Source organism: Nicotiana attenuata, chromosome 6 (genome assembly GCF_001879085.1).
Source record: "Nicotiana attenuata strain UT chromosome 6, NIATTr2, whole genome shotgun sequence".
Taxonomy (NCBI): domain Eukaryota; kingdom Viridiplantae; phylum Streptophyta; class Magnoliopsida; order Solanales; family Solanaceae; genus Nicotiana; species Nicotiana attenuata.
Genome location: NC_031994.1, coordinates 39032364 through 39046331, shown reverse-complemented (window position 1 = coordinate 39046331; position 13968 = coordinate 39032364). Strand labels below are relative to the sequence as shown.

Genomic DNA, 13968 nt, shown 5'->3' with positions numbered 1-13968 from the left:
GTGTATTGAGGATACCAAGAGATCCTCGGGATACCAAGAGATCTCTGTCATATGTATTGAGGATACCAAGAGATCCTCGGGATACCAAGAGATCCCTAAAGTGAATATTGAGGATACCAAGAGATCCCGATTATTTATCTTGCTGTGAGGGGGTATTTCCTTTAGATGCTTTTATCTCTGTTTCCATTATTGCACTATTATTATACTGTGTAGATCTTTATTATCGATTCTCAGTTTTACTGCTTATTGTCCTGTCATTCATTATGTATATATATAGATATATTTATCTCAGTAAGGCCCCGACCTTCCTCGTCACTACCCAACCGAGGTTAGGCTTGGCACTTACTGAGTACCGCTGTGGTGTACTCATGCCCCTTCTGCGCATGTTTTTCATGTGCAGATCCAGGTACCTCCACCCAGGCGTATCACCCTCGAGGCGAAGAGATCTAGCAGAGACTTCGAGGTACATCTATCGCGTCCGCAGACCAAGGAGTCTCTATGTTATTCTAGCTTTAGCAGATATCCTTCCTTTCTTACTGTTGTTTTAGACATTCTGGAGTTAGAGCAGTGTATTCATTCTGTTAGCTTGTGTTCCCGTGAGTTTCCGGGTTTTGGGATGATATTGTAGATTTCCGTGTTATGGAATTGTATATGCCAAGTGGCATCTATACACTGTATTTTCTTTTAACTATTCAAAGTTGAATTATTATTTTCCGCAAGTTATTTTGTTTTCCGCATTTTAGGCTTACCTAATTGTAGAGACTAGGCGCCATCACGACATGTTCACGGTGGGTGAACTGGGGTTGTGGTACCTCATGAACATACATGTTCTTGTTTTTCACTACTTAATGATCTGTATAACTGATATAGACATTTCACATGACCTAGATGTGTGTATGTTTATTATCTACCCAAAGTGAGCAAGATGGTGATGTTAGAGCTGGTGCTTCAGCTAAGGATCACATGGAGGACTTTTATATTGACGTCCCGGAGTCCCAGATTAATAAATATACAAATTTTGAAGCATCTGGTAACTTTGGATGTTGTATTATGATATTTTAGTAAATATATCATAATATCATACATGTTGTATAATGACATTTCTGGAATGCGATTATTACTAATCAATTTTCTTATGTTGGTGCTGGATATTCATCCGAAGATCCCATGGAGGATTTTTATACTAACGTCCCGGAGTCACAAATTGTCAATTATACAAATCCGGCAGTATTGGAACCTACATCTGAATGTTTTATGAGACAGGAGCGCCCTGGATCAGTTAATAAGTCATCGTTATTGAGTGTTATTGGTTCAAGCAACAGTTCGGTGGGAGGACGCTCAACGAAGACCATTGTGACTGGAGGACACCCTTTCGTATGCTTTGCAACTGATGATGATTACAACAAGATCACAAGTGAGTACAAGATATGGGTTACTACAGGTTTGAGGATAAAAAGAAAGTAAGTACCCACTGTATTTAGCATACATATGGTATTTTATAGACCAATTTTTTTAATGATAAATTCGATATTTTTCAGGGGTTGTGTTTATGCAAAAAAGGATAATGTATTACAACCGCCATTTGAATTTGGGGTGATGCATGTTCATAAGGAGTGGTTCCACCAGCTTGCATACAACGGCCAACCTTTAAATGATACGGTACGTTAGATATTTATACATTGAATATTTATTTATAAATGTCTTATATCTTTGGTTGTAAGTTTATAGACAACAAGAAAGGAACAACATATCCTATTTTGATGCACAACTCAAGTATATGGCGTAAGCTATATGATATATTTGAATTTTAGGGTAAAAATTATCAGGGTATATTGTGCATTGCCTTTTGTTAAGAGATTTAGTGACTAAAATAACCATATTTTTATTCTTTGACAGCATGTGGATATCTTATTTTACTATTTGAGAAAGAAGGAAAATATGATCCAGATGTTACAGTGAAATTCACCACTACAAATGATTTATTTGATTTGAAGATTAAGTCTCTTCATAAGAAATTTATTGGACATAATAGAGATACCATCGTGTTGAATCCTGATCACGATGTCGCCCAATACATTTTGGGTAATCTAATGCTTTGTAACCGTCCGTGGCCACGTATTATTTCCCATTCTTGCTTCTATGGACAATTGGCACTGGGTACTAGCAATACTATCTTTCAAAGGTAGATGCATTTACCTTTATGATTCAAAGCAAGGTACCACTTATAAATCCAAGGTCTGAAGAGTAATTGACGCATATGGTGTTACACTCCCGTACTTTCTGTGTGCTCTTGGTTTTTATGGCAAAAGGAATGACATCGAATTGAATCAAGGTCCATATAAAGATAAGACAGAGGATGATCCCTTTGATGTTGTCGTGGTTGATGAGTTTCTAATTCAGCAAGAGACGTAAGATTTATGCAAATTGTTACAGTGTCTTATACAGGTTGTCGTATAACTTAAGTCTTCTCTAAAACATATGGTAATTTTAATTTTTTGTTTTTTAAATGTAGTGGTTGTGGTGTTCTTGTTGCAATGTTCGCGGAATCATTCATATGTGGACAAAACGTGATAAAAAATGTGTCTGATATCAATGGTCAACGCCTCAGGTTTGGGTCGTTAATGTGGGAATATGGCAGAATGAAGCAGGATCAGCTTGTCGCTAGTGATGCGGAAGTCCCTGGGAAATGAAACAGAAAAAGGAAACGTGTTTATTTATAAGAATAATTAGTAGTTTTACTCGGTTATGTAATACTAATTATGGTTTTCTCATATAAAACTCTCTTTTATCTTCCCGTGAATAATGTCCATGGACAAGCAATTATGCTATTGGAGTATTACTGGAATTTATTGGTTTTGTTATACCATTCAAGGATATATAGCAGGATATGATGTTTCTAAGATGACTTTTTTCTCCACTTATACGTCCAAATCAATTTTGCTGCCAAACTATTACTGGAATTTATAAGTTGTATTCTACTACCATTCATGAATAAGTAGCAGCTTTTTGATTTTTTTATGATGGATTTTTAATTGTCTTATACACTTGGAAACTTTTCGGAAGAAAAGATTTATACAGCGATAGTGCTACATATGTTCTCTAACTAAGCAGCGTATTTTTTTGTTGGCATCTAGAGTATTTATAAGTTTATTTTCAAGCTTCACTTATGTATGCTGTTTATAGATATTTGTTGCTTGGATGGCAACAAAATACACTGATATAGCTTGTTGTTCATCAAGTAGAGCTTTTTTTGGTTGTGATACAAAAATATTTATCATTGATCTGTGCAGCTCTTGGACAAGTACCCGAAAGGTACTTCTATACATAGATAGTCTATCTATATCTATATCTATACTATATTAAAAGCACGAAGGCCCTTAGCGAAATGTCGTTCGCTTTTTTTATCCTTTAAAGTTTGTTTTAACACTAGACAAAATAGTCATTTTACTATTTTCCTAATATTCAAGCATAGATATTTAATTATTTTCCTAATATTTAGGACTTCAGTCAACTAAATTTAACATATTATATTCTTCCTTATTTAAACTATATAATATCACAAATTTGTAAAAGAAAAAAAAACTAACAATCAATTCGTCTTAGTTTTAGGAGTAGATTTCGTCTCTCTCAGCTAAATTTGTGACTTAATTTGTCATCATGATTCCAAATAATTGGATAGCGATGTTACGGTGAGTAATTCAATGATTTTATTATCTGAATTCAAGTATTTTTTTTAATATAATGTTTGATAGTAGTGCATTTGCTAAGATGATTAAATTTTGAGTCCATAATTAAGTTTGTATTATATGAAACTATAATATATTTTCATATTATATTTTAAATATCTTCTACTAAAACAATATATTTTTCTTCATAAGTTTTTTTGTATAATATTTAAAAATTACAATCAACACTTAGAACAAATAATAGAGAAAATATCTATATCTAACAATATTAAAGAGAAAAAGAGAGAAAGATGACTGATATAATACTAATAATCTCGCAATCAAAGATTCGAAACTAAAATATTCATTAATATCTTATCCTTAAAAATAGAATTCTTACTACTTAAAATTATAATTACGTAAACACTTAAAATTTGGGATGGACTAATATTAAGAATTTGAATCAACATAAATAAATAATTTTCTTTAATATTAAAAATAAATAATTAAGTATCTGAATGTGACGACCCGGCCCGTCGTCACGTGAGTTACCGCCCCGTTTCCCCATATTATGTTTCTCTACGTTTCAGTATCGGTATTTGAGGTGATCGGGTAGAATTGGATTTGTTTTAGTTGGAAATGAGGCACTTAGCCTCTTAGAAGGAAGCTTGTTTTGGAAAAAGTCAACCGGAAGTTGACTATATAGTTAGAGGTCTCGGATGTGAATTCCAGTGATTTGNAGCACGAAAGGATACGTTCGTCTTTTTTACCTTTTAAAATAGATTTCATATTGGACAAAATTATAATTTAATATTATTTTCCTAATATTTAGGACCTTAAAATCAATTAAATTTTAGTTATTAATTTTTTCCTTTTTTGAAACATTTTAATAGTCCTAATATTTAGGACTTAAAAATCGATTAAGATTTACTTTACATAAATTCTTTTCCTAATTAAAGTATGTAACATTAAAGTTAGTTGTACCAAAATTAGAAAAAATTTGAGGCTAAACATTAACTACACGTAGAAGGAGTTCTTGGGCCAAAAGTTTTTGAAAATTAAGTTAAAATATCATGGTATAGCCAGTTTTCACACTGGTCAAGAAAAATAGCCAGCGTTTATCAATCAATGAAAAATAGCCACTATTTTGCTGCAACAGGGACCGGTCCAGTATAATATACGGGAGTACTGGTGCATTTGTGTACGAACTTCAGCATATTATGCTGGACTAGTATACTTTGCTAACTCTTGTAAAATTTGCTGGAGACTGGAGCACCAGTGCTCCAAACTCCAGTATATTATACTGGACAATTATACTTGCTGGAACTCCCGTAAAATTTGCGGGAGTTCCAGCATAATTATGCTTGAACTCCCGTAAAATTTGCGGGAGTTCCAGCATAGTTATCCTGGAACTCCCGTAAAATTTACGGGAGTTGAAGCATACTTATGCTGGAACTCCCGTAAATTTTGCGGGCGTATTTTTCCGAATTTTGAACAGTGTTTTCGCTCAGATTTAAAGTGGCTAAATTTCGATGACTTTTGAAACTTGGCTATTTTTCAACGACCAGTGGTAAATCTGACTATTTTTTAATTTCTCCCGAAAATTAAGTATAACTTTTTTTTAATATTTTTTCCCTAATATTCAGTATCTTGAGATCAACTAAAGTTTTATTTATTAATTTTATCCTCTTTATTTGAACTAAGGCCTTATATTTAGGATTTTGATATCAATTAAAACTTATTCAAAATCAATTAAACTGTTATCTTATACAAATTATTTATACCTATATCTATCCACATATTATATACTATATTAAAAACACAAACTCCCTTAGTGGAATGTTGTTCGCCTTTTTTACACTTTAAAAAATGATGTCATATTGGATAAAAGTGTAATTATTTTTTTCTAATATTTAAGTGAAATACATTAAAAATTTGGTATTAAATATTTTCTTATTTGAACTATGTAGAAACTCCTAATATTTAAGTTATATAAATTTATTTCTTAAATTTCTAAACACTAAAAGTTACTATTCTAAACTACCATAAGCACATTAGGATGAGTAAGAATATATCTTTAAATAAATGGAATGCTTACATTTAGAAATAATAATAGTTAATAGTAATAATATATAACATACTTTAATTTTTTTATTTACATATTGTAATATATGGCCATATTANTAGCTTTCCTTTTTGGTAAAAAGTTACTGCACAGCATCGGTAACTTCTTGCCCTATGATTGACCAGTACTCCTTGAAAAATTACTGCAGGATATCCATCAATGCCTGGTGCCTTATTATTAGGCAGGTTCCTCACTATTTGGCTGATTTCCTCATTAGTAATTGGAGCTAACAGTTGCTGTTGTTGAATCACTGTCAAGCATGGCCCATCTCTTACTATATTTAGATCAATCCCTGACATTTGGTCTGCTGCTTTCCCCAGTAGCTGCTTGAAGAACTGGATGAACTCCTGTTGGATCGGCTTTGGTTCTGTGATCTTCACCTGATTATCATTGTAAATGCAGTTAACTTTGTTTCTTGCTTGTCTAGCTCGCATACAGGCATGAAAATACTTTGTATTTTGGTCTCCTAGTTATGGTCGAACTAGGAGACCAAAATACAACAACTAAAAGAAGAGAAATTCAAGTTATGGTCGAACTAATTATTTGAAGTTTGTAATGCTTTATTAGAAATTGTAGAAAAATAATACTTCTAAAAGGTTTGATAAAACAATAATTCTTATATGTCGTAAGATTCAAAAAAATAAAATCTTATGGAATGCTATAATAAAATGTCGTATCAAAATATATATTTTTGGTCAAACATAGTAACAATATATAATTTTGTGACCGATATTAGGTTTTCTATCTTAGCCTATAGTTTCTCAATTAATCCTTTCTTATTATAATTATTCAATTTAACTATAATATCTTTCATATTAATTTTTAAATATTTAAGACCTAAAAATTAACTATAATTTAATTCTTTTTATTTGAACTATGTAGAGAGATTTAGCATTCAGTACTTTAAATAAATTAAATTTTAATTAACTTATACAATTATTTCTTATTTGAAAGATATAACATAATTGAAATCCCTTTCATGTTACAATTAAATATTTAAAACTTGGGATGAGCTAATATTAAGAATTTGAATCGATAAAACATAAATTAGTTCCGTTAATGTTAAGGTCAAATAATTAAGTCTAAAAATTCAAATCAATTATTTGTCAAATTCGTCGTATAATTAAAATTATTTTTCAAGTTGACAAAACTCTTAGGATACCTAAATTTGTTTTTATAAGAATAGTATTGGCGGTGAAAGATAATTAGAAAAGTAGAAAAATTAACACGGAAAAGTTTATAGATAAGTCTTGTCAAGTAAAACTATATGCTATATTTTAAGGAGTATACTTTTTTTTATTACAAACATATTATATTTAATAGTGCTAATACGATTTTCTAAAAAGTCATCTACTCACCGACTTAGTTACACGTGCAAAACGCGTACCATAAGACTAGTATAAATAAACGTGTATAGTATCAGACCACTTAAAAGATAATTATACGTTATGGTCAAAAACACGTGGGATCATTAACTTATAAAATGTACCTAATTCAACATGTTAAAATACTCTAATAGTGGCAAAAGTTCTTAACAGAATCTTATTTCAAAGTACAACTTATACCCAAATCCCCTACGTGATTAACTTACCCATCTTACTGGTGAATTCTCCAATCATCTAAGTCTGCCAGATATGGTCCATACATATTTGTATTTAGTAGTTCATTACAAGTTCAAATCTGCAGCACTTCCAAACGAGATTTTAATAATTTTGTTATACGGAATGGCAGCAAGATGCTATATAAAAATTAATCCAACATCAAGAAGTCTAAGCTATTCCATTTACATGCTTAAATTCTTGAAACCCAACGTTATACTTAGAAAGATAGCAACTGAAGTGGACTATCAATTATGGATAACTCCTTTAATAGGCAACAATTGATGTTCACTATCAACTGTACACACTGTATTATGCCTGTAATTGTTATACTAACTAATATTCTCAACTAGTGCTGAATTAGCTTGTGAAATACAATCTATTATGAGCTACTATGAGCTTCTGGAATTATAGTATAACCCACGGCAGCTTATACCATTCAAACATGATAATATATGAAATTATATCCATATACTCACATTGTAAAACTTATCATAACCAGTATTAGTCCAGTGATTGTTCATAAATTATACATTTCGCTTACTGTCACGACCCTAAAACTGACCCGGTCGTGATGGTGCCTATCGTGAAACTAGGCCAGCCGACACAAAACCAACACCAACCAGAAAATCATAAGAAAGACCATTTTAAGGCATTAATTACTAAAATCCCATATAATATAAGTTTAAAACAAGCAGTGCGGAAATATAACACAAGCCCGACATCTGGGTGTCACCAGTCATGAGCAACTACAAACTCGTCTAGGAATAAGAAAAGACAACAAAGTTCAAAAATAAAATACTAAGACAATCTGCACAAGATAGGAAGGAGAAGCACAGGGCAGCGAATCGCCAAGCAGCTACCTAGTCAACTCTGGAGACCTGCTGGACAACTGATCAGCACTCACTATCGCGTCCCGAGACTCCTGGATCTGCACACAAGATGCAGAGAATAATGTTACTATGCCAACTCAGTAAGTAATAAAGTAAAAGCAGCTGAGCAGTAAGAAACTAGGAAATCCCACATCATAGCACTACAACACAACAGTATATGTCCAGAACAGTACAATAAATCAGTTAACTCGTAAAAAATGACCCAGTTTAGTAAAACCCTTTTAAAACAACTTTCAATAGTTTCAAATAAATGATGAAAACAATGAGTAAAAGGATAGAAATGTAAACAGCCCCTCGGGCAAAACATGTTCCATAAACCGCCCCTCGGGCAAAAATATCAACAGATCCAGCCCCTCTTGCTACCTCACAATCACTCGTAATCAGCCCCTCGGGCAACAACATGAAACAACAACAGCCCCTCGGGCAATATCACATCAGTAAAATTGGGTACCCGCACTCACTGGGGGTGTTCAGACTCCGGAGGGGCTCCTACAGCCCAAGCGCTATCACAAGCCATCTCGTGGCATAATAAATCAGGCCCTCAGCCTCTCATATATCACAAATCAGTACAACATATTGCGGCGCACAACCCGATCCCATGATATCCTCACAACACAGGCCCTCGGCCTCACTCAGTCGAAAAACCTCTCAAGCCACTCGGGCAACAGTAAAACATGATGCTCAACTCAAAATATCATTTAAAGCATCAAAACGGGGTAAATACGACTGAGTTATGAATTCAGTAAAATAGAGCATGACTGAGTACAGATATTAAGTCAAAACAGTGAGGAATAGTAGTAAAAATTCCCATAAGGGTCCAAAATGGTCGGCACGAGGCCCAAATATGGCATTCAGCCCAAAACATAGCAATACTTTCCAAAACACAATGATATCAAACAGTTTTCAATCAAATACGCGACTTAACAGTCGTACGGGACGGACCAGGTCACAATCCCCATTGGTGCATGACCCTACGCTCGTCATCCAGCGTGTGCGTCACCCCAAAGTAGCACAACGATGTAAAATCCGGGGTTTCATACTCTCAGGACAACATTTACAATCATTACTTACCTCAATCCGGTCCAAACTCTAGCCCGCGATGCCTTTGCCTCTTGAATCGGCCTCAACTCGCCCCGAATCTATCCAAAATCAGAATCATAACATCAAAATAGGCTAAAGGAACAAAGCCCACGCGAAAATAATCAAATTTACTCTAAAATTCCGAAATTGGCCAAACCCGACCCCCGGACCCACGTCTCGGATACTGATAAGAATCACAAAACTAGAATCCTTACACTCTCACGAGTTCATACATACCAAGAGCATCGAAATCCGACCACAAACGACCGCTCAAATCCCTAAATCAAAGTCTCCAATTTCAAGCCCTAAACCTCCAATTTTAACAACTAATTTCCATAAATTCCATGTTTAAACAATTGAAAATCAACATAGAATCGAGTTTTAGGTTCAATAATCTTACCTCCAAGTGTTTCCCTTTGAATCCCTCTTCAATCTCTCCCAAAAAGCTCCAAAACCGCTCAACAATGGTGAAATATGGCAAAAAATCGGGAAGTCCCCTATTAAAACATTCCGCCCAGGGATTTAATTTCCTTCATCGCGATCGCGAAAACTGCCTCGAGATCGCGGAGCACAAAAATCAACTGCCCTCATTTAACCCTACGCGATCGCGCAAACCTCCACGTGATCGCGAAGCACTGCTTTTGCCAACCCACGCGATCGCGGCCTCTCCCACGCGATTGCAAAGAACAAACCTTACCACTTTACACCAACTCCTTCTCTTCTACGCGAACGCGATCCTGTCCACGCGTTCGCGAACCACATCTTCACCGCCAATCGCGATCACATCCTAACCTCTATGATTGCTTAGAACAAATCTCACCTCTGCCTAACCAAGCCTACGCGATCGCGGACTCTTCTTCGCGATCGCGAAGAACAAAATGTCTGCAACAGAATACCAGAAAACCTGCTATCTCCTCAAGTCCAAAAATGCCCCATTGAGCATCCGAAACAAACCCGAGGCCCTCAGGATCTCAACAAAACATGCCAACACATCCCATAACACTCAAAACAACGCCAAAATATCAAATCAACCTCGGATTCAAGCCTAAGAACTTAGAAACTTTCAAATTTCGCAAACGATCAAAAAGTCTATCAAACCTCTCCTGAACGACCTGAAATTTTGCACACACGTCACAAATGATACAACGGACCTACTCCGATTTCCGGAATTCCATTCCGACCCCTATATCAAAATTTCCACTATCAACCGGAAAATGCCAAAATTCCAATTTTGCCACTTCAAGCATAAATCTAGTACGAACCTCCAAAATGCATTCCGATCACGCTCCTAAGTCCCAAATCACCTAACGAAGCTATCCGAACCATAGAAATTCACATACGAGACCTTTTTCACACAAGTCAACATCCGATTGATTTTTCCAACTTAAGCTCACTCAAGAGAGACTAAGGGTCTCAAACCTTCCAAAATCACTTCTAACCCAAACCAACCAACACGATACCATATAATACGGCTGAACAAGATATAAAGAAGCAGAAATGGGGAAAACAGAGCGGTAACTCATGAAATGACTGACCAGGTCGTTACACTTACACATTTATTCACCATTTGACATTTAAAGATCATCCTTGTATAAACTTGTATAGTATTTGCTATCTATTTCTCTTTTGGGGGAGGGCAATACGAAGCAAAGGACATACCAACCAAATACTGAGATACCGATATTAAGATGCAGCCAACAGATTAGCGATAAAACATAATGCATTTTTATTAAACTATTGTTTAACTATAAAAAAGCAGATATGATCGCAGTTGTCAAACTAAATGATACCACTAGCAAACTAGTATAAGAGCTAAACATTCTTTGGAGGATTCCTATAGGATTTCTTATTTTGACCTTGTTGTCCACACAAATTACATGTAATTTTACATCTTTTTGCTTGAAGTTCACCGGCACCTTTCATTCTCATCTTCTTTGGCCTTCCACGTTTAACTCTTACTTTTGGTGGTTTAACGATATCCCCTAAGACATCTCCAGGTATTTCTCATTGACTTTCATCAGGAATTGGATAAACCGAATCCTCATAGGTCTTTAACATGTATTCCTTGGTACAGTATCCCGAGCAACATTGGTATTCATCCATGTGGTATTTAGTCACAATCGTCAATGCATGCTCACATGGTATCACATCCATTTGGAACCTTCTGCAACTACATTATCTTTCCCACATGCACACCACAAATCGCCTACCATCATCAATGATTGTGAACAAGTGTTTATTTGATGGTATAACCTACAATATACCAAATTATACAAAAAGTAAATTATTAACCTTATACATTGTATAATGGAATCTGGTCTTTATGTAGTAGCACCAACATATAAAAACAGAACATAAAATCTGTAGCTTTATACACAACATTAAATCATATATCTCGATGTTGTAGCTTTATACATAACATAAAATATGGTATTTATGTTGTAACACCAACATCAAAACACTGTATAACATATTTATGTATTCTAAGTTTTCTACCTTGTGTGAATTCATTATAATTAGCATAATTTGAAACGGTATTAAAACTTAACTTACCGTCATCCTTCTTGATGCAATGATTCTATCCCTCACCAATATTTCATATTTTGTACTAAGCGTCATTGCTCCATTTCTATTTGTGTTAGTCCAAGACGCAACCAACTACATCAAGTAGTCAAGCAGATTGTATATAGGTAGATCCCTCGCCGCCTTATTTGCAGAATTCATAGATTCTACAATATTTGAGGTCATCGCCATTGACCTGTTAACTGTTGAATGCGCCATGGACCACCTATCATATCCAATGTTGAATAAGTATTGTTTCACTCTCCCATCAAGGTTACATATTTCTGCCATGTGTTGGTTGAATTCCTCAGTTGTGTATGCTTTTGCCATAGCAAAAAATATGAGCCTTATTTTCTTCTGGCTCTTCTTGAACCTCAACTTTATGTTGTTCCATAGATGGAATATGCATACACAATGAGGAACTTCTGGATACACAACTAAAGTTGCCTTCAAAATGCTTTCATGCCTGTCGGATACGATGCACATTCCTTCCTTATATCGTATGTTTCTCGAAAATTCTGGAAGAACCACTCCCATGATGCATCATTCTCCGAATTGACCATAGCATATGCGAGCGGAAATACTTTACCTGATTGAACATCACAAAAAATAACTTTAATTAATCTTATATTATGCAACATATTAAATGAAAAAGTCGATTTTACGCAAAAGTATAAGGATATGATTAATTATACAAGATTTATACAATATATAAAAGACACTACAGGTGATTTCTATTTACCACATTATTTTTCAATCAATGTATACTTCAACTAACCTGCCGCATCTTGCGTGCAAGCCGTTAGTAAGGTCCCTCTGTGTGTTGATTTTAAAAAGCTGCCATCAACAACTACATTAGGCATGCAGTACTCCCACCCTTTAATTGATGAGTAGAGTGCCACATATAAATATAAGAAGCAGCCATCATCTGACTTTTCCAACCTTGTCGCAGATCCAGGATTTGTATGCATTAACATATACAAAAACCTCGGCACTTTATTGTACGAATCGATTGGTTTACCTCTCAGTAGCTCGAAAGCTTTTTCCCTCGACCTCCATGCTTTCATATAGTTCAAATCAACTCTATATTCCCTTTTGATGTCACGTTGTATTTTTGCCGGAGTATACTCTAGCTTAGGATCATCTAACTTCTTCATTATCAAACTTCCACCGAGATTCGAGATAGCCTGCCGTTGTGAAAATAATCTGGAATTATTTCTACATGTGTGAACTTTTTCAAACTTTCTCACCTTAAATATATTCGAGGTGTTTAGGCTTGATGACTTAAGATTCCATGAGCATTGATCATCCACACATACAAGATAATACCTTCAATATGATTATTGTCACGACCCAAGTTCGCCCTCCGTGAACTGTCGTGACGGCACCTATTCTCTACGACTAGGTAAACTAACAATTTGCGGAAAAGAAATGAAATACGAAACCGAATATAAACTGAAGATAAAACAAAATAGAAATGTTTAAGATGCCGCTCGTCACAAACCAATACATGTTCTAAAAAATTGAATCAACTCCCAAAACCCGGAATCTCATGAAATCACAAGCTGAGAAACACTACATAAGGTTCTAACTCCAGAATATCTAGTCAAAAGAAAGTACAGAAGATCTACAGCTAGCAGAGGGAATAGAGAGAGACTCCTCGGTCTGCGGACGCGGAAGATATACCTCAAAGTCTCTGAAGGTCACCTCGCCTCACTAACAGTATGGCTGAGCCGATGAACCTGGATCTACACACGAGAAACATGTGCAGGAAAGGGCATGAGTACACCACGACGGTACCCAGTAAGTGCCAAGCCTAACCTTGGTCGAGTAGTGACGAGGAAGGTCTGGGCCCTACCTGTCATATGCGCATATATATATATATATATATATATATATATATATATATATATATATATATATATATCAAAGATAAAAATAACACTATGAAGTAACACAGGATAATAAAGATAATAACATCTACAACGGAGAGAGAAATCACAGAAAGAAAGTAACTCCACACATAGATGGCAACATGGGATCTC

The 13968-nt window shown here is 35.0% G+C and overlaps 1 protein-coding gene across 1 annotated transcript; it reads left to right on the top strand.

The window, feature by feature from the left end:
- On the top strand, positions 1037–2863 carry LOC109228238. The gene is made up of 3 exons (XM_019393397.1): positions 1037–1460; positions 1539–1659; positions 1897–2863. The coding sequence occupies exons 1-3, from the start codon at positions 1168–1170 to the stop codon at positions 1957–1959; spliced, it is 477 nt and encodes a 158-aa protein (XP_019248942.1). The 5' UTR covers positions 1037–1167; the 3' UTR covers positions 1960–2863.